Here is a 21832-nt window from a genome sequence, read left to right as displayed (position 1 = left end):
TCCTCTGTTCTCTTCTTGAGTGTGGGCTACGAGTTCATTTTGCAGACGCTTTTAGTGGGAAGCTGGCTCCCGCTGCATTGTCACCTGAGCGGAAAAAGCTTGGAAAATAGGTCACTGCGCTTGGCTGAGCACATCCCCGGCCCACAACGGTACAGCTGCTTCCTGCCTTTCCCAAACCCTTGCACTGTGAGCCTCCGGTGCTGCGACGAGTCCTGTCCTAGGTGCCTTGTGGCAGAATATGCACTGGCAAGACACTGAGGTTTCTTCTGGCGATGGTACTTGTGGGCAGAAGGACCAACAAGAAATTACAGTGGTTGGAATTGTGATGAAAGTGATCTCAGGGGCTCTGGATTCAAGCACAATAGAATTGTGTCGTCCCCGTCCCCCCCGCCGTGTTTTAAAGCTCTACTGGCGCTCAGTGATACATAGGTTTATTATGTGCCGTCCATGTAAACCTGCCTCCGCATTAATGGGATGTTTGGAAAAGTAGAAGAGACTATTCCAGGAGAGTCTTTAGTAACAATCAGCCAAACAGTAGCATCCGATGGATTTCAAGCTTGTGCGTAGCTGTTTGCCTACACGTTTATAAAAGCTCCATGCTAAAATCTGATCACTTGCTACAAAACACACACACCGTCTTTATTTTGCATCGCTATACCTATTTGTTTGTTACATACATAACCAATACTCACGTTAAAATGCATTCTCTCTATGACTCAGTGCTCTATTTTTTCCTCCCTTCAGAATAATAATGCTTGAAGCATCCCCAAAGGTTATTAAAGAGAGCACCTGTGGGATAATCCTGTCTATATTGTGCAGCTTCAACAGTGTGGCTAGAAATGAAGGAAGAGGAATCTTGTTTTAAAGGGATTTATACCTGTAATTAAGCAGTTCCAGCCCAATCAATCTTTGCTTGCTTTTGAACCACCTCTTGTCTCAAGCAGCTGCTTATGTCTGAACCACTTGTGCATTATTATTATTATTTTTAAAGCCCAACTAATTACAGGCAAAATTAAATATGAAATAATATGTATATTATACATATGATATGTATAAAAGAGCCAAGCCCCGTGTTGTACTATATTTTGGCAGCTAGCTACCTTTCTTCCGTGCTTGCTTGCTTGTTTTGTTTTATTTATTTATTTATTTATTTATTTATTTATTTATTTATTTAACTGCCCTTTATCCAAAGGGCCCAGGGCAGTGTACATTAAGAACATCATTTACGTAGCATAATAATAAAAACATAATACAGAGCATAATGAAACAACAATGACAACAACATTAGCACATACCAATTTAACAGGCCATAGATTATTTAATGGCTGATAGGCTGGGTAAAAAGGAATGTTTTCACCTGGTGCCTATAGACATGTAATGATGGCACCAGGCGAGCCTCTCTGGGGAGAGAATTCCACAGAGGGAGCCACCACAGAAAAGGCCTGTTGTTGTGTTGTCACCTTCCGAATCTCTCGGGAAGGCAGGACATAGAGAAGGGCCTTGGATGACAAACACAGGATTGCGAGGGGAGGTCCTTAAGGTATTGAGGCCTTGAATTTTTATGTATCCATTTTTGTGCTGGTTACTTTAGGAAATCACACATAGGATGGGTTCTGGTTGAGGGTAGTGTCATGTAAACAATGCCCAGAAATCAGCCTCAAATTCACAGTAAACACCAATGTGACAAGCCCCCTTGTCTTCTCCACCTCCCTCTTGGTCTTGCATTTGTTATGAATTATCATATCGCTGGCAAAAAGAAGAAGTAGCTAGGAGACGCTGATGCACACCCCCACCATCAAACTCAACTAGCCAATATATATTTTAAACCAGGGCTGTGCAGAGGCTTAAAGGTTACAGGATCTGCTTTGTTTTTTGCTTGTACCCCCAAGACCCATTACCCAGATCCATAAGGGCCTAGGGGCCAAACATAGACTTTGAATTAAGGAACATATCCTTGAACACCAGGAATTTGTTTTCAGCAGCAGACCTGAGCTCACAGTCCTTGCCACCTACAAACCATCTCCTGCTTTCTCCCCAAGCTTTTTTTCTTTTTTTGATTCAGTGCCCTAGTTTTGGCATAAGAGTTGCCTTTTTTGTTTGTTGGAATTATTAAACAATTGGGAGTCTTTCTGGTCTACTACAAAAATTACCCAGAGATCTGCAAGTAGATCACTTCTTACTGCTTTCCTTTTGGGTGGCATCACTGCTACCTCAACCCTACACTAAGGCTTTGTCCTTTGAACTATCTGTGAGTTGAGGGAGATGCCCCAACCACTTGCAGTCTCACACAGAGCCATTTTCCTTTGTTTCCCTTAATAGCCCATCACCCAGTCTTATCACCTCACCAGGAGGCTAGCCTAGCTATTCCAATAATTAGAAGCCTTGATTAAATTCTAACACTTGCTGGATCCAGGGATTAGAGGGGTCTGGCACCCAGCTTAACACCCCAAACTCATAATGGTACAGTAACGCTGGTGCCATTCCAGGCAAAATTAAAGAGAACTGCTAAGAACTCATAAGTCTTTAGGTTGCAGTCATTAACCCTGCTCTGGCATGGAGAATGCAGCCTCAGGTGTTCCCTTGATGGGGAAGATGGGATCTATAGTTCCCATTCTGTTGAGTAGGCTTCAGTCTTTAATGGTGTCTTCATGCAAGGAAGCGCAATGCACTTCAGGTATTTATTTCTTTTTCTTTATTTCCTCCAAATTTTAAAGTCTCCAGGGGTGACTGCAGTGGTGAACCTGGTATTGATTAACTAGGAAATTTTCTGCAGTTATCAAAGCTAAGCATTTAGCAGCAAGAAGCCTTGATGTGACCCCATGGGAAGAAGAAGTGCATGTGTTAGTAAAATAAAAATAACAAACAGAGAGGAGGAGGGACGGGAGAGGAAGAGGGATAGCTCTTTAGTGCTCTTTCTCCTTCTGCAAGCATCCTCTGATCTGCCCCTTGAAGGGAAAAAATAAAGACTGCCTTGGGGGAATAGTCACATTGATTTTTCTCCCCTTTATACTTGAGTGTGGTATCAACAGTTCCTCTGGCACAGAAAAAAACCAAACCCAGGTCTCTGCAACTGGAGACAGATTATAGTTTTCTTCTTCTTCAGAGACTTAGTTTAGACCAAGTATTTGGACCCTTTTCAGTCTAGGGGCTGCATTTCCTCATGGGACACCTCGGGGGCTGTGTGCCAGTGTTGGGCAGGACCAGAGGCAAGGGTAGGTGGAGCAATGGATTTCAGCTTTGCAAGTTAGAGATATCTGCAGATGTGCATACCCCTACACCTCTCTGCCATTCATATAGGCAAACAAGAGGCATTATCAAGGAGGGCATGGAGTACAGAGTACAGACGGGGTCTGTTTTGGGGGGAGGGTTGTGTTTGTCCTGGGGAGTCTTGAGGGGCAGGGAGAGAGGCTGTATTCTGCCCATGGACCTCAGGCTCCCCACTGATGGTTTAGGGGGTTATTTCCGCCCAAATTTGAGTCCACACATACGGCAACACTTTAGTATCTGTACAACACTCACGGACTGTTCAAGGCACTTCACCTTGAGGCTGACCTGAAATGCTCTCTCCCCATTTGCCCACTCCCATTTAGGATAGGGCTATAACTCAGTAGCAGAACACACATTTCGCATGCAAAAAACCCAAGGTTCAATCCCTGCCATCTCCAGGTAGGGTTGAGGAAATCTCTTGTCTAGAACCCTGCAGAGCCACTGCCAGCCATTGTGGACCAGCCTTCCCCAACTTGGTGCCTTCCAAATGTTGTTGGGCTAGAGCTTCCAGCGGCTCCAGCTAGCATGGACAGTGTTCGGGTGTTATGGAAACCACAGGCCAAAATTCCCAGAGGGCACAAGACTGGAGAAGGCTAGATGAATACTAGCATTCAGTTAGAGTGTTGGGACTAGGACCTAATACCCTGGGGTTCAAATCCCCACTCAGCCATGAAGCTGACTGGGTGACCTTGGACCACTCCCACTTTCTCAATCTATCTACTTCACAGTGATGTTGAGGAGGGGTTTGTGGGATGAGCCATTCATACTGCCCTGCCCTACTTAGAGAGGAAGGGTGGGATAAAAATATAACTGAAATGTATCTTCAGTAGACCCAAGGCTTTTTCCGAGTGAGCTCGGATGTCAGCCAAAAGAGAGCAAGATACAGAAGCAAGATAGGGTGTAGTCACATCTTGATTTTTTTAGGAAGGAATAATGGGATTCCTGCTGAGATCTTCCATGTTGTTGTGATAGGCCTGTTTTTCCTTTGTACATGCAGAGATGATTGTATTAATGCTGTTTGTTTTCTCCTTCCCTTAGCTGTGTAGTAGATGAGATGGACTTCTCTGGCATGGAGCTTGATGAAGCTTTGCGGAAATTTCAAGCCCACATCCGGGTGCAGGGAGAGGCCCAGAAGGTGGAGAGGTTGATTGAAGCCTTCAGGTAAGAGCTGCACGGATGTGGTACTGATTGACAGGCAGCTGCTTCCAATGTTGGAGGTCAACTGTCTGAGGAGTAGCCAGATGTGCTTCCCCTCACCCAAGGAAGAGTAAACCTATGAGTAGGTCTTAAAGGTTCTTGTGGTGAGATTCCGCTGGGCCATGCAAGGTGTAGGGTCCCAAGATCTCATGAAGGGTGCTGCTCCTTCCCAGTTTTGTGGCTATGGTTGGTGTTGTGCTGCCCCACAAATCAGCCAGACGGCATTGACAGGCTCACCAGATGTAAGCCATTCCTACAAATTGACAATTTCATAAATGATGGGGAGGTCACATGTCAGGGAAAACCTTCTTACATCTTTAGCAGGTGCCTGTCTAATTTCATTTGGTAATTGATTCTAGAGGACTGGCTCTACAGCACTAACAGCCCTGTTTCTAGTGCTACACTTCTGAGGCATGTGGTACTCTCAGCAGTACTTCTGAGGCATGCAGAACTCAGACCCTTGTGAGAAGATTGCCACAAGCACACAGTTTTGTTGCAGGAAGTTTCTGCACATATTCAAAAACAGTAAGCCCTCAGCATACGCGGGGGTTATGTTCCAGGGATCATGCCTAAAGCCAAAATCACGTATAGTCAAAACACATTGATGTGTTTCGGTGGTTGGGATTGCCAAAGTCTTTTCCCCCAGATGCCCATTTCTGTTATGGATCAGTTATTCTTGGGAAACGGACTTTTCCGTTTGTGTGCTTGTAGAACCAACTGATGCACTGCAAGCTGTGTATGTTAAATCTAACATGCTTCCTGGTCTTTTGAATCTACTTAAAGTGATTGGCTTGTTCTTTTATTCTGAGTTATAGCTCTGGGATTGTAGGCCCAACCACTTTGAAGCATTTTTTTTAAAACAGTCAAGTGGTGCATAGATTTTATGGAATAAAATAAACTTTGGTGTCATCATTGATAGTCAGACTGTAAGTAATCTGAGGATCCCCAGACATTTAAATCTATATATTAGTGGCATTTGATTTCCATTCATGTGTGTTGACTTTGTCTCCCCCACCTGCAGCCAGCGGTACTGCATGTGTAACCCTGACGTAGTCCAGCAATTCCATAACCCAGACACCATCTTCATCCTGGCCTTTGCCATCATCCTTCTCAACACGGATATGTACAGCCCTAACATCAAACCCGACAGGAAAATGATGCTGGAGGACTTTATTCGGAACCTCAGAGGTGAGGGCATTGCTTGGATGAGCCATAATCCCAGCGTGAAATAGAATTCAAGCCAAATGCACATAACACCAAAATAGCTAAAATATCTGTGCCCGAAGGGAGGAAAGTAGGATTGCCACCTCTCCGAGAGAGGGAGAAGAGCCTATTTGCATTGTTGATCTTGTAAATATATGTACATTTGAAATTGCTCACTAGCTAGTCATGAAATTGGGGGGGGGGATGCATTCTTACAAATTTATAGTTATTGCACCTCAGCGTAATCTCTGGTCCAACAGGTTTGCAGAGGCGATTCTTCTTTGGCCAGAGCCCTTACTAGGACAGAAATATATGACCATGTGCATTTATCACAGCCAACCATGACTCTATCTTCTCTTTCTCAAGCCTCTGAAAAAGCACACCCCCTTGTAGCCCAGGTTCATATTTTATCTCTGTTCTCATTGTTTATGCTTCACAGGAGTGGATGATGGAGCTGACATTCCCCGGGACTTGGTGGTGGGAATTTACGAGAGGATCCAACAGAGAGAGCTCAAATCAAATGAGGACCATGTAACCTATGTCACCAAAGTAGAAAAATCCATTGTTGGAATGAAAACGGTGAGCCTTTTGCCCATCACAAAGGCAATCTGCGTTACTGTTGTTGCTCTTGTTATTCCTTGCAATCGTGTTTGCTCCACGGTTACTTTTTCCTTATGAAGCTGCCTTGTGCCAGGTAAGACCATTTGTCCTGTTGGCCCAGTATTGTCATTCTCGGGAATGGGGAACCTGTTAGACTCCATCAGCTCCCACCAGTCCTAGGCAGCATGTCAAGGATGGTGGCAGATAGAGTCTAAACCGCGTCTGGAGGGCCAGAGATACAAACCCCTGCTTCGCACTGAACTGGCAAGGCCTCTTCATACAGCGTCTCAGGATGAAGTCTTTCCCATCACATTCTGCTTGTGATCTTTTTAACTAGAAATGTCAGGGGTTGAAGTAGGGGCCTTCTGCATTCGAAGCATGTGCTGTTCTGCCACTGAATTATATGATTAGCCTTCTCTTTCTGACTTGCGTTTTCCTTTAATGTGCCCATCTCCTCTTTTCTTTCTCTGCAGCGTTCTCTGATCTCATTTATAATTATTATTTTTTCGCATCGTTATTTCTTTATTTTGTTTGCCCTTGAAAATGGTCTTGAGTACGTCTGTCTGATTTTCCGGGCAGCAATCGTTCTTGCAGACCCTGCCTGCCTTGTAACCTGGAAGCCAAGTCCATAGGAAGGCACAAAAGGCTGAAGGTGTCTCAGGGCCCCTCTGTGTGTACAGAGACCACATGCGCCTGGGGTACAGGGTGGTGGGTTCTGCACAGGGCCTTTTAGTAGGTGTGGGGTATTCAGTTCACTTTTAATTTTAACAAGAGCATACCTCACACTTCCCAAAACAATGCACAAACCAACATCTTTTGTTAATTGCATTTCTCAAAATTTTGCAGTGTGGTTCTCCAACCTGAATAACTTGGAGGGGGGAATGTATGTAAATATGCATATATTAGTAAAAATAACATACAAAGTTGCATTGTTTTAGGGATGATTGTTTCATACTAGGCCAAATGCATACAGAAATTTATCAGTTAGAAGAAACACACATTAAAATGCTGATAAATTTTTGTGAGGACTTTCCCCCCCCCCTTAAAAAAAAAATCAGGCTAATGAGGAAATAGGGAGAACTGAGCTTAAAACTGGAAAAAATTGAGAAATCGAGAGAAGCTGAAATGGACAGATTTGTCTACCCCTTCCTGGGAGAATCACTGTGTAGATATTCCTGTGACGATCCAGCTGTTCTCCCTCTGATTTCTAAGCCATGAGCGGTAATTAGTTAGTTAGTCCTCCTCGCCCCTACTGAAATTAAGCTTCAGCACATGTAACTGCATTTTACATATACATTATGCCCCCCCCCTTTTTCCTGTCTCTCTCCTCTCCCTGTCCTCACTCTTTTGTTTTCCTTTCATCACAATTTAGACCATAAACTCCTTGAAGCAGAGGCCTGTCCTTTTTTGCTTATGTTATTCTGCAAAGTGCCATCTGCAGTGACAGCCCCGTATAAATCACTCCCTCTAATAGTGAACTCAGGTGGTGAGTGCCAATAAGACTGGAGCCAAAATGGGGCCACTGAGAAACAGAACCAGGAAGGTAGCAGTATGCTTGGAAGGACTCCGAGGTTTCCAGAAGCAGAAAAATACATTTTAAAAGGAACAAACTTCTAAACAGTCCGCAGAGGACTACGTGTGCTCAGTAATCATAGGACATTGTGAGTCTTGCGGAAGAGAAAAATGGAAAACCTAGCAGTGGAGAGTCAAATGGCCTGCTGGGAGAAAATGGCTGGGAGGAACTCAGGACAGGAAATGCTCCTTTAATGAGGGAAGATGAACCCTGAAACACTTTGTTTCTGATTCCACTTGTGATCCATAACAATCAACATTGCCATTTCAGTTTCTATTTGCTTCTCTGCTGTCATGGGGGGGTTAAAAACTTGCTTTCCCTTCTTCCTCCAAGAAAAGGACCACACTTAGTAGACTTTGCATCACAGGCCCTATTATATTTTTGTGCTCATGCAAGCACCAAGGTCTTCCAATTCCATCAGGTGCAGCGAGATATTGCAGATCAGGGAAAGTCCTGAAATGAATGAACTCTGCCTGCCATAATTGTGATAGGCTGCTCTGGTACATTCAGTGCCATTATGGAGCAGGAAATGTCCTGATGAGAACAGGCTGCAGGTGGTGGTGGGGCAAAGCCATTGCAAAAGCTTGCTTGAAGTCATTTAACGTGCAATGCTTTGGGGTTGGTGGATAAGGAAGGGGACTGTTTCCACTCCGTCTCTGTCTTCCAGGTCCTCTCAGTGCCACATCGCCGGTTAGTTTGCTGCAGCCGACTTTACGAAGTGACGGACGTGAACAAAGTACAGAAGCAAGCTGCTCACCAGAGGGAGGTCTTCCTCTTCAATGATTTGCTGGTGGTGAGTGGCCTTTGGCCTTGAGAATCACAGCATCGCAAAGGGACTTAGAGCCAGTGTTCAGGAAAAGCACAGGACACGCGACTCCCCTAGGACGTCCAGGTTGGATTTGATGTGAGGTGTTGCATTCTCCCTTACTTATGAAACTCCCTTCTATGTAGAAAGGTAGCAATCAGGGAGAAGGTGCTTAGATACCTTTTTATCTGTGATATGCTGGTTTTCTGTGGGTATGAGGTTTGTTCTGCTGGTTGTTCTTTTGCTCAAGGAAGCATTCGGTCATGAAATCACTTACCTGCCTTCCAAACACTGCAACAAATGTGTTGTTGTTGTTGTTGCTGTATGTATGTATATGTATGTATTTGTGCAGATAGATAGATATAAAAATCAGTCTTTAATGCCACCTTGTACTATGCCCCACCATGACTCAAAGATTACAATTACAGCACCAGCAGAGATAAGACAACAAATTGAAATACAGCCTTAAAACAGCAATGGATTTGACACTTTCTAAGATGAATTAGCAGAGTCTTAGCTTGCTATATAAGTTCCATCTCTAAGCAAATGTTCTTCAGGAAGGAGCCCCATAGTCTAGGTGCATGACTGAGAGACCACAGCCTCCCTATACACATCAGACAGTGAGTGGGGCAGGAACAGAGGCTTTGAAGATGATCTTATTGAGCGGACAGGTTCATATGGGAGAAAGAACTCATAGAATAAAAGAATTGCAGAGTTGGAAGGGACTTTGAGGATCATCTAGTCCACCCCCCCTGCAATACAGGAAATATGCAGTTCTCCCATATGGGGATTGAACCTGCAACCTTGGCATTATCAGCACCACGCTGTAACCAGCTGAGCCGTGCTGCTGAAAACAAGCAACTTTCCCAAAACTGAGTTAGGAGCCAGAGATGTGGGCATGGAGCTGAAGTTGTATGCTCCATGTGTGCACTTAGTATACTTTCAGCTACCTGCCAAGCCAATTGCCAATTATTCATGGAAATAAAGGGGCAGGTATGGACTATCTGCGTTTGTACACTTTTGCAAAGTGCAAGCAATAACTTTGTGGATGCACACTCAAGAGAATCCAGTTTCATGTTCCCCTGCATAGTGAAAGGAAAAGTCACCGCAGAATAAAAACACATCTCCATCTTAATCCATTCTACTTTGTTTCACAGGAGCTCAGTAAAACGGCTAAGTTAAAATCTCTGTGAATCTGACAAGGTTGATTTGACAGGACTCCCTGGAGAGTAGAAAAAGAAACACCAAAGCATATTTCTCACTAAATTTCCTATGCTGTACATTCTGGTGACAGTTATCAGATTTTTTAAAACGGTGCCGTTTATTTGAGCCAAACTGGACTTGATGCAGTTAGCAATTGCACGGCATGCTTCAAACAAGTAAATAGCAGGTACAGGGGGCATGATCCAGAATGTGATCATGATGGAGGAATAAGGGGGCTTTAACCCCTTGCTACCTTCTGTCCTGATCCAGCCCCTTCAAAGATAGGTGTTGTCCCTGCAACCACTTAAAGCTTGAAACAGTCTCTCACATGTTCTTCTAGTGTAGATTTTATCAAGGGGTTAGATCCATTGTTCACTCTTCTGCACACAAAGAAATTAAACCCGGGGTTCTTTCCAGACTGACTCTAGTTTCAAGTGGGATTAAATCACATGCTGGATAATTTGGGTGGTGTAATTGCAGTTGATTCCCCGAAAGATCAGGATTTATGCGATAAGCAAAGTGGTGGAAAAAATACATCTCCAAAAACAAATTAGAATGGATTCTCATTATATAGTCAGCCATCATCTGTGCAAATGGATCGGAATGAATGCCCAGTAAGCAGATTTTCTGTAAGTGCCCTGGAATTATGACCACAGAGGACAAATGCTGTAGCATTTGTGTCAAGTGTCCTTCCATGAGGTCACTGTGAGGGAACTTTACCTGGGGGTAGTATTCAGCTATGTTTTACTCAGGGAAGGCCTTTGCTGTTGCATCTGAAAAACTCTCTTCATTTCTCTGTCCTCAAACAGATTCTCAAGCTTTGCCCCAAGAAGAAAAGCTCTTCAACGTACACATTTTGCAAGTCAGTTGGCCTGTTAGGAATGCAGTTCCATCTCTTTGAGAATGAATGTAAGTTTGTCACAGTTTTGGTCACTCGCCAGATGACACTGGAGGACAAGATTTATAGTGTGAATTTTTATACAGCGGTAGTAGTGTAATGCCTTGGGCTGGAAAGATGTGTAGCCTGCTGCTTAATGAGAGAGTGGTTTGAAGCAACAATTTCAGTTTCCACCTGTTACCCATAACCTCTATATTTTGGCACCATGTAGTATTTGTGCAGGCACCTTAGATGTAAAAAAACTCCCACAAGCTTTTAAAGCTGGGGAAAGGATTTCCCCATTGTTCATTGCAGAGGAGTGGAGCATGGTTTGAAAGGATCCTGTTGCTTTGACCTTGGTGCTATTTTATTTTTTAAAAATGAGGTATCAGTACTCATATAAAAGTATTATGGGTGCCAGCATAAAGTGGCTGCCATTGGCAGGAAAGTAAGCAGTGCCAATACTGTGTACAAGTGAGTACTGTCACACAAAAAAGTCCTGGTGTTTCTGTTTCTGTTCTGTTTCTGTTCTGTATATGGCTAGTTTTGTTGGCTGAAAACCAAATTGCTAGGTATTTCAAAACTTTAAATTGCTCTTGAATGTTTCCATCTATGTGACATTTATGTTTCACAGGCTTCCCACCAAATATTACCATCTTAATCTTGCTGAGGTTTATTTTAAGGAAAACTTTACCAAAATCAATAAGCTGGTACCTTGGACACCAATGAAAGTTTAATAGTTGGAACATACAATATTTGTATGTTAACAAGATAACACATCATCAAGCCACTCCAAGGTTATCCAGGATAATTTAATCCAATACAGTGTTTTTTGTATAAAGCTTGAACAGGGTGCAAACACCTTTTAGGAACCCCACATAGAAATGATATATTATCAGCTGACATAGCAAGCCTAGTTGTGCTCTTAAGCACATATTGAAGCCTTAATGTTTTTAACTGTTGTAAGCCCCTTGAGTGATGCAAATGTAACTGCACTTCTTTGTTTTAAATATATAGCTGGCAAAAAGAGGCTCATGTATGCTGCCTTTGAGAATATATCCTCCTAACATTTAACTTAATCTATAGAAACACACTGTGCTATGTTATACCAAACTGATAAATGTCTCTTGTTGCAGGTTACTCACAACATTCTCTCTGCCTCTCAATTTCTCCCAGACTTTTGTGGTTTCCAAATTACCTGGGTTTTGTCATCAAATGGCACCCACCAATGCAAAAATGATCTGTGATCATTTTGAACTGGATTTCTGCAATCTGACAAACACTAAGTCATGTCAGTCAGTTGGTTTTCTCAGTGTAGACCCAGCATCAAACTAAGCTCCCATGCCTTCTCTTGGTTGAGTCATACGCATAAGTGAAAGTATGCACTGAAATATTGTACACAATCATTTTTGACTAGGTGTATGTTCACACTTGGAAATACTTGGGCAGGTCGTTCCATCCAGAAATCCATATCACCACCTGCATTATGGTGCTCAGATGGATGCTCCTTTTTGGTACACATGGAAATGCATATCCTCTTTCCATCCTGGGCCTTTTCTACCATTGATGTGAGCACTTGTTCATATGCACCACTGCAGAATCCAAAAGTGTGCTATTTCAATTTGCACAGCTGCTTATTTGTGTGAGTTACTTGGAAAAATCAACATGAACAAACTGAGGCAATATTTCATATGCATTCAAAACAAAGAAGTGCAGTTTCAAGAGGTGGCCTATGGCAGACTTATAGTGCAGTCTACTCTGAAGTAAACCTGGTTGACTTGAGAGGGATGGTATAGGATTGCAGCCTTAGAACCCCAACGCCCTCATCCGTAAACCAGCTGGGTCCAGATTTTTATTCCAGACCAACCAATCCTCTTGTTTAGCAGGAACAAACCTGGCAGCGTTTAGCTGTGTTTATTATTATACTAATTGGTCTCATTAGTAGGATTATGTAGAAAGCTGCCTTAATAAGTAGGTCAGGCTGCTTGTCCGTCTAACTAAGGACTGTCTACTCTGACACAGGACTGTCTACTCTGACTTGGCAAGGATCTTTCTCAGAGAGGCCTTCCCCGTCTCCTGTCACATGATCCTCTTCACTGGAGATGCCAGGAATGAAACTTGGGGGCTTTCTCATCTGCTTTCCCACTGAGCTATGGTCTCTTCTCAGATAGCTTCAGCCCTTTTAATGTATAGAACCCACAACACTAGTTTTATGTCCCCTCTCCTTCTTCTTTTTTTGTAGATTACCCACATGGCATCACCTTGGTGACTCCCCTTTCAGGCTCAGAGAAGAAACAGGTACTTCATTTCTGTGCTCTGGGAGCCGAGGAAATGCAGAAATTTGTGGAAGACCTAAAAGAGTCAATAGCAGAGGTGATGGAGCTAGAACAGATTCGAATTGAATGTAAGGCTCCCAGCGTGGCCCAGACTCCATGCAGTCATTCTGTCTGTATGTACATATGTCCGTGTCTTGTGTATTTTTGTGTCTCTTGTTAGCAGGGGTGCCATTTCACATTTCAGGAGGGGGGAGGGGGGCAGGAGTCCCAACAAGGTTTAATGGTCCTCTCTTGAATATGTGCAAATTTAAATAAAAACGAATTTAGTCAATATTAAATACAAATGAAGCTATTCAATATTAAATGGAAATGCAAAAGCTGGTGTATTTCAGAATATTTCTGTGATTTTAAAATATTTATGCTACAAAACAATTATAAAAATGTTATCAATACTGGATCATCAGACATCATTCTTTGCAAGTAATGAGATTCATGCCTTTGGCATGTGCCTCTAGGGCAAGCCACACTTAATTTTTTGCAGCACTAATTTCTCAGCATTAGAACTGGCAAGTTTGCCAGAGATAAAATGTTCCTCATGAATAAGCAGAGATGGTGTAAACTATCGTGGCCCCTTACTCAAAATGGCACCCTTGGTTGTGGAGCTGGATGAGGGTGGAGGGCTGGCTGTATCTTCTTGGGGTGGGAGGATTTTATTAGAAAGTGAGTGATGCTGATGTGTGAGTACAATAAGCCACATAATGTGGACATAAATGCACACATTAGGGTAAAGGGTTTCTAAAATGCATATATTAGTGAAAGTGACATACAAAACACATTATATAAGGAAAGATTGCTTTGCAAAAATGGTTTATTGGGCAAAATTGCATACAAAATGCATACATTCATGCTAAACTGCTGATGACTTTTCATGAGGATGTAATTCTCTCCCCCGCCCCCAAAACTGGTGTGGAAATGTGGAAAACGGAACCTTAGTCTGGGGGAAAGATTCACTCATCCTTAGGATGAGCCATGAGAAGAGTGCAGAACAGTTGAGAATATATGCACTTGGCCTTGATAAAACTGACAACTCCAGCATAACTTTATCCATAAAACAGACACATCTACCACACTAAAGAGATACTAAGGGTTTTTAAACATGAGCTGTTCATGTGCTTTGATTTGTGGAACAACAACAACAACAACAACATTAAGTGGTCCACTGAGTCCTGAAGTAATTTTCAAGAAGTCTGTAGGGTGGGTGTGGGAGTAGAACCACAGCTCTATAAAGTGCATTCCAAATTTGCCTGATAATTAACTATCTGTCTTGCCTGGATGCACAAAATCCTGCAATGTTCCCCTGTGTACTAGCACTGATTGATACTTCCTACCAGATTCTTCTCTCCCAAAGAACTGCTCCATAGCCAGCTTCCTATAGTGTTTCCCCCTATCCTAAACAGATAGTTAAGGAATGCCCAAATCTGGCTTCAGCTATTCACAGAGGAGCTGATTACAAGCTGTAGGAATGAATAAATGGATAGTGCTACACAGATGAATAGCTGAGAACTCCAGGATGCAGAGCTTCATTGCCTTGCCATTCCATTCAGGCCAAATAAATGTTTTTGAATATGTTCATTGTGCATAATTTTTACTGGTTGTAGAATTTGTGTTTCCTTGGCACAGGATGTAGATTCCAGGGCTAAAATGTTTAATATTTTTAAAGCACAGAATAGACACGTCCGTTGTGTGTGTGCATGCATGAATACACTTTCTCTAATCGTTATTTCTCTGCTTGTCTCTTGTTGCTTCCACTTCCATATCTTCCTGTCTTTCTCTCTTTCTGCTCTACTTTTTAGTTCTGTCTCCATTCTCTCTTTAAAAAAATGTTCTTTCCGTGTATCTCAGGGGAGCTGGAGAAGCAACATGGGACAAAGAACCTTTCCTTAAAGTCCAATGGAGCTCAGATGGAAATACAGTCCAAGCAAGGATCTCCAACAGGTTAGTTTGCTTCTCTGGGTTCTTCTTCACTTCCTACCCTGAAGCTTAGCTAATCCTCTGAGACTTGGCATACAGGAATAGGAAGGACAAAATGTCTTCAAGTCTCTTTGAACTTCCAGAATGGATCCTTGAAGCATGCTAAAGTTGTTTGCTTTTTTTATAATAAATTATGGTATTTTCCAAAGAATACATTCCATGAGGTCACACTCTCATTATTTCTCTTGCTATACATTTCTCCCTAGTCAGTAGTTCTCCAAATCCGAAATCTGATCTGGAAGATCTTTTAGCTGCCTGTTAGTCTGGAAACTCTGCAGCTATAGACTTCATGCTGATATATGTTGATTGGAAAGAACTGTATACATTGAACTGGAGTTGGCCCAGCAATAGATTGTATAAGCACAGTCTCTGAGATACTCAACTGGGTGGCCCAACATGTTTTTCTACCTGAGCTGGAATAGCAAGTAAGAAAATCCAACGTGTGTCTTCCCCTATGACTAAAATTAAAATAATAAGACATTAAACAACTAAATAATTTTCATGACACACCAAACTGGCTGCCTGAGGTGGCTATCTCTTTGTGCCTAATGGCAGGGACAGGCTAGTCACACAAGTCTAACTTCTGGTTTCATTATGGTGAAATGGCCAAAGTGAGTTATGTGACTCTTGTTCAGGAAGGAGCAAAGAAGCGAAAATGTTTGTTGTATGAGAGCTATAGGGATAAATGCCTCTTCTGGTCCTTCTTGTGGTGCCACAAGCTTGGATGAAACGAAGCAGATCAGCGTGGGGCAAAAAATGTGAAGACATTTCAACAGTGTGGTAGCATTTTTCCAGAATGAGATTTCAGTTTTGGTACCCATCCTTCTTCCACTCAGTAGCTAGCTGGGAGAGGAAGGACAGACAGATGCAGAATGTATAGGATATTGAACAGTGTTCAAGAATGTTTTGGGTTTAGAAACTGCTGACCTAAGCAACTCATTCGCCTGATGCCATCTTTGTGCTCTTTTTGGTGTCAGGAGAAGAGCCTTTTGTTCATCTAGACCTTCTAAAAAACTTGTGCAGTCTGGACCTCTCAGTTCTAAAATCTGTACTTTAATTGTGGGGTTAGAGTTTTTGTTTCCTTGCTGTATTTATGCTACTTTTGATTTGTTTCATTAATTTTAAATTGTTTTTACGCTTATTAATGGTAAACCACCCAGAGAACTTTATGTTATTGGGCAACATGCAAACATTGTTAATAAATAAGTAAATAAATATTGCATTTCATCACTGAGGAAGGGGCTCTCTTTTATTTTCAAAGCCAAAAGAGATTTGGGAGAGAAGGTTCCGGACAGCACAGTGGAGGTAAGTAGAACACACAGCAGCTGAGGTAAGTAATTCTCCCTCAGTTCAGCTCTTCTTACATTCTCTGTTGTTTCTTTTCTCAGGTTTTAATCAATGCCTCCCCTGCCAGACTGACAATTTTACCAATTTCCAGAGATACAATAAAAAGTTACTGCTAGGACGGGTAATACAACTTTCAAATCCAGATTAAACTTCAAAGCATTTTTTTTCAAGCCGTTTCAGTAACTGTTAACACATCCTTCATGGAGCGAGCGCCCGAACTCTGGAGACTAACCTGCTCCTTCCTCATCCCCACCCAACACACTTTCAGGAGAAATCAGAGACACAGCTGAGGTGAACTCTGCTGGCAGGCCACCGCCATCGCAGGACCCCCCGCTAAAACTCACTGCTATGACCTTTCCCTCATAGCTTCTTCTGCCCTAGACACTGGGCCCTCGTCACAGGCTTCATATATTGAAAGCATAGACCAAACACTTCCCATATTCACTGGGACTCTTCTTAGGTTGAAAGCTTAGGCCAATCATTTCCAAATTTGGGGAGGGTTGTTGGAGGAACTTTCTTGCCTGTCCTTATTTGGGAGCAAGGACTCTGTTGTAGGAGTCTTCCTGTGGATCTCAGCTCACCAAGAAAGCTGTCATCTGGGAGAGATATCCAGAATATTTCGTTTGCCCCAGCTTTGTCCTTTCCCAAGCCTCTTTCACCAAGCAGATAGCTCCATCTCCCTGCAAGTGTTACTTGCCATAGGGGCAGGAGCTGCAGTTCTTCTCAAACAAGCATTTCCTCAATCAGCCTCCATTTCCAGCTCCAACTCCTCTTTCTTGCGGATTAGGCCTCTTTCCACAGAGGCCATTTTACACCCATGCCCCAGCTTTCTGTTCCACGGCCTGGGAAAAACCCAGCTGCCACAGGCATAATTCCTCAGACCCAGTTCATGCTGGTTTCATAAACCCTATTTCATTACCCTGATGACATTCCTGCTGCTGGGGAGGAGGGACGGGCATCTCCACGGCCTCATACACAGCTGTTGGGCCTGCAAACATTTCTCCAGGAAGGGTTTTCAGTTCAGGGATGTAAAATTCCAAGGAGACAGTTCACAAATATATGTTCCTTCAGGTGATTCCAGAATCAGGCAGACAGGGCCCCAGATCTGTCCATAATGGAAGAGACCCTTCTCTTCCCATTCCTAGTTTCCTCCTCCTCCTCTCCTGGGGAGCTGTGTCCTTCTGAAACTCTTTATTCTAGGAGTTCTCCCCCTTGTACCATAAATAGCCCTTTCCACAGGGAGCCCAATTCCAGCCTAGTTCCTGCTTTCAGTCTAATGTTGGGAAACCCTGTGGGCTTTCTCTTCAAAGACACTTCAAGCCCTTCTTCCTCCCCTCTCCCTCTTCTTCCTCCTCTGCAGAAGTGAGCATCTCCATTTTCTCTGAGACTACCTGATCTGCTGCCATTCCATCAGATTTCTTTTCTTTTCTTTTTTTAACCATTGTACAAGCTAGATGGGTACTTTTTTCCTTTTCCTTTTTGGCGTGTGTAAAACCATTTCCTTTCACTTGCAAACCATCGAGTGGATCAGAGCGAGCTGCAAATTTGCTGAAATATGTCAGATTTCTGCTTTTTTTCTCTCTCGTCCCTGTTCCTTTTTTTAATTTTCTCCTTTTGTAAACAGATTAGTGAGTTATGTGTGCACCTTCCTGCTTGGAAAGACAGGAGCTGGGAAGAGCTCAAGTCTTTCTCTGAGCATCAGCAAATCTCATTTTTTTTCCTCCTTGCAAAGATGTGCAACCTCAATTATCCTCCCCGCTTTCTGCCTTGTTGGCCCATGGATTGCATGATGATTCAGGGTTTCGTAGGAACTCTGCTTGCAGAACAGAGCTCAGTCAAAGAGGGAACTTTATAACTACAAAGCAAAAATAAGAGAGTCCTTACCTCCAATTGCTTTCTTTCTCTTAAGTACCATAACAACAGGAAAAAAGGGAAAAGGGGGTGTAATTGACAAAAAGAATAACCTAAGCAATAAGGCTGTTCTTCCTGGAATAAGAGGCAGTTGGGGCCAGGCCATTAGCAGCCTTCATTTTGTAAAGTTAAAATCTCTCCCTGACCTGCTCAAAGTGCCACAATTTGATTGCATTTGCTCAATCTGGATAGTTGAGGTTGTGCTGTATGTGGAAACAGCATCACCGCCTTTGCTGTAATGGGGATCTTTATTTTCTAGAAGGAACTTTTCAGGGGCCGTGCTTGTGGGGAGGTGGGAAAGAGGGGTGGAAGGAGGACCACGTTGGGGGAGGAGGAGATTCAGGGCTGTGGTTTGTGGGGACGGGGGAGGTCCATTGATGGAGGGTGGTCGGGTAAAGGGCAGCCCATAGCAGGAGATGGGAAGAAGTCTTGTAACATTTAATGCTTCTTTGACTGTTTCTAAACTAGGTGTCAATTCACAACAGGCTTCAAACGTACCAGCACAACTCTGTCCCGGGGCTCGAGAGTGGAATGCAGCCCAACACGCATCCTAACATGCCGCGGGAGAGGCTGGAGACAGCATTGGTGCCCTCTTACCCTGCCTCGGCAGGGACACTTGTACAGTGCCAGCAGATTGTCAAAGTTATAGTCTTGGACAAGCCGTGCCTCGCTCGCATGGAGCCGGCCCTCAACCAGACTCTGACACGCTACGTGTCCTCTGATTCCTGCAGCTCCACCCCCTTGCGCGGTCTAGGCAGCGGGCTCCAAGGGACCCCGGTGAAAATCATCCATCAGCCCCCGCTTCCGCCGCCGCCGCCGCCCTACAACCACCCGCACCAGACCTGTCCCCCCAGCTCCTTGCTTCAGAGGCGCCGGTATTCCAGCGGCTCACGCAGTCTAGTGTAGCAGCTCCACCAGCACTAGCCAAACAGCACAGACTTAACCATGGGACCCTTTTTCGGTCTTCAAAGAAAAATCTAGTTTGTGATTTATTTTTTAGTAAAACTGAACAAAAAAAACGAGAGAGGGGGTCGGGGAAAGGCATGCGAGAAAAGCAAATGATAATAATGAAGGATAAGTAAATAACAGGTTGTGCAACAAACACGCCGTTATGGGACTAAAGTTGGTTATCGTATCTCCTGGAATGATTGGTTCTGTTTGTGAGGGGCCAACCTGTGGAAACTGCCTGAGAGTTTCTGAAGATGTTTCCTGACCAGCCTTCCATCCATTCAGCCATGTACATTTACCTCCCTTCCAACAAACATGGCGCTGTTCTGCCACTGTTTCTGACAGGCGTTACTTGGCTTTCTTTGCTCTTTGTTTTCCATTCCATTTCCTGTCTCTCTCTCCTTACCTCTTCAGCTTCTTTGGTTTTCTCACCATTCCCAGACCATTCCCAGGTTTCTGACCAAAATTGACTTGAGTTCCCTTATGGGGAGAGCACTGACTTTGATAGTCCACCTTGTTGGGGCCGAGGAACCACTGCAGCTTGCTAAACTGGAGCTGAAAACTTGTGCCACTCATCACACTTTCTTCTCATTGCCTTTTGGGGCTGTCTTGTTCTCTCACAGCAAGCTGGTTGGAAGAGGAAAGCCAGAGAGAGAGAAAGAGAGGAAGGGAAAGTGGAATTTGGAGACTGTTGTTCCCCACCCACCTCATGCTACAGCTGAACACAAAGATGGCCTCACTTTGGAGATAAAAAAACCCCCTTCTGCATCGTACTCAGAAAACTTTGCTGGATGCCATCAGAAATGCACCACTTGTAAATACACATCTTTATGGTTTGATGCGTATGAACCCTGCTCACTAAAGGAAGACCTGGGCAGCTCTGGGGAGGTTTGGGTGAAGGCAGAGAATAGATCTTGAAATCTTCCTGACATGGCCACTTTCTCAGATTGATCATCTTGACAGGCTGAGCCTTCTGCACATTTTTTTAAAAAATTGTGTGTGTGTTTAGTTATTTACTGTATTTATGTCCCGCTTTGCAGCCTGTAGCAGGTCTGTGAGGTATCTCACAAAACAGAACAGGGTTAATTTGGCAAAAGGAAGGCTATTCCCACCCCTCAGAAATTCCCACCACAGCCCCCCTTTATAGGCTCTCCACTAACGTTTGTGCTTCCTTCACACAGAATCTTTGGTGCACAAACAATTTGCAGAACCTCCAGTGACTTTGGGCTTCGTATGACATCCCCAGGAAAGGAGGGCAAAGAAGGCATGGGAGAAGCAGGGTAGCAGCTGCATCCATCCCCCTGTCATGCCACGAGTGTCCCTGTTTTAGAGCAGATTCCAGGTTCTCCTCTCCGCTTTCATGTTTCCTTTGGCCTCCCTCTATCTCATACGTCATCCTGAATCAGCAATAGATGTTCATGCAGGCAGGGAAACACGTCACACATGTTGAGTCATGCTTTGGACATTTCTGTGTGCTCGAACTTCTGACCTTAACCTGCCTTAGTGTTTCCAAGAAGATGAAACGAAATCCTGTTTGCCGGAATGGTACGGAGGAGAGGCAAGGAGCAACTCATTATCCAAAGCCTCTTTTGTTTTGCTTTTATGAACATGTAAACAAATCATATTGTAGTGAATTGAGGGTTTGTTTATTGCTAATTATTTGTATCCCACCTTTCAGAGCAGGCTCTGATACTGTCTCACTGTAGCCAGCCATGTAAGCACAAACTCATTAACACCAGGTTGGTCCCTTCTTCGCTCTTTCCTCATCTCTCTCCACCCGCCCCAAAATATGGCAAGGTGGGTGGGGAGTCCCAGAGGGAGGAGATGAAAGCAGAGCTCAGCTCCTCACTGTTTCCAGAGATGCTGACGTGCAGAAAGATGGTATTAAAATGGGCTATGGCTGTATTTTTAGAAAAAATATCTCCCCGCGCGCAAAGATGGGGAGGGGGGAAGTAGTATTAATTAGCTTAAGGGCTTTGCTCTTGCTCACTCGTATTTCCCTGTGAGGCTTAAGAAGATCAACTTTAGGATTTGGAAATAGGGCAGAACAAGTTCTAAGTCTCTTATTTATTTATTTTCAAAGACTGTTTGCGTGTGTGTGTGTGTGTGAGAGAGAGAGAGAGAGAGAGAGAGCGCTTTGGGTTTTCACTTCTCATGTGAGGCAGAAACACAGGAGTCAGCAGTTTTGGTGGCAAGGCTGGAGCCCTGCGGCAGTGGAGAAGCACCCATGTAGCACCATCGAGTTAGAGCTACAATGCGACGTTATGTCAAGTGGTTGCTTACAGCACACTTGCTGCTTTGGGCATTATGAGGCTTATTCACATGAGGAATAAGGCAATGCCTTCTATACCTGGTTTTATGGCCCAGTGGTGGTTTTTTAACACATCCAGCACATGGTGTGTGGGATGGACACAGGCTTTCAGGCCTCTTCAGGCTACACCCCCACCTCAGCCTTGGCCCTTCTTCACAGCCTCCTTATGCGTTTCTACCTTGCTGGAATCTGTCCCTGAACTCTAAACAATGCCTCTTGCTTGCCCAGATGTATGGTATAGATGCGGATAGAAATAGGCCTACCATAGAAAAGTTAGATTTAC

General features: G+C 43.8%; 1 protein-coding gene across 9 annotated transcripts in view; it reads left to right on the top strand.

Annotated features, from left to right (window-relative positions):
- The window catches only part of IQSEC3 (IQ motif and Sec7 domain ArfGEF 3), a 142936-nt gene extending 123162 nt beyond the window's left edge, over window positions 1–19774 (top strand). For 3 of the 9 annotated variants that reach the window (XM_083461890.1, XM_083461897.1, XM_083461896.1), the window contains 9 exons: window positions 4306–4428; window positions 5486–5652; window positions 6107–6246; window positions 8508–8633; window positions 10658–10757; window positions 12968–13174; window positions 14904–14996; window positions 16294–16337; window positions 18759–19774. In XM_083461890.1, the coding sequence (XP_083318016.1) occupies window positions 4306–4428; window positions 5486–5652; window positions 6107–6246; window positions 8508–8633; window positions 10658–10757; window positions 12968–13174; window positions 14904–14996; window positions 16294–16337; window positions 18759–19196 (1438 nt within the window). In that variant the 3' untranslated portion in view covers window positions 19197–19774. Of the gene's footprint in view, window positions 1–4305; window positions 4429–5485; window positions 5653–6106; window positions 6247–8507; window positions 8634–10657; window positions 10758–12967; window positions 13175–14903; window positions 14997–16293; window positions 16338–16420 lie in introns of all 9 variants that reach the window. The other 6 variants (XM_083461894.1, XM_083461893.1, XM_083461891.1 and 3 more) reach the window with 6 other exon arrangements.
- Window positions 19775–21832: the final 2058 nt, after the last annotated feature.

The sequence above is a fragment of the Podarcis liolepis genome (assembly GCF_965112155.1).
Source record: "Podarcis liolepis genome assembly, chromosome: 10".
In the NCBI taxonomy this organism is placed as follows: domain Eukaryota; kingdom Metazoa; phylum Chordata; class Lepidosauria; order Squamata; family Lacertidae; genus Podarcis; species Podarcis liolepis.
This window is presented reverse-complemented; position numbering and strand designations above follow the sequence as displayed.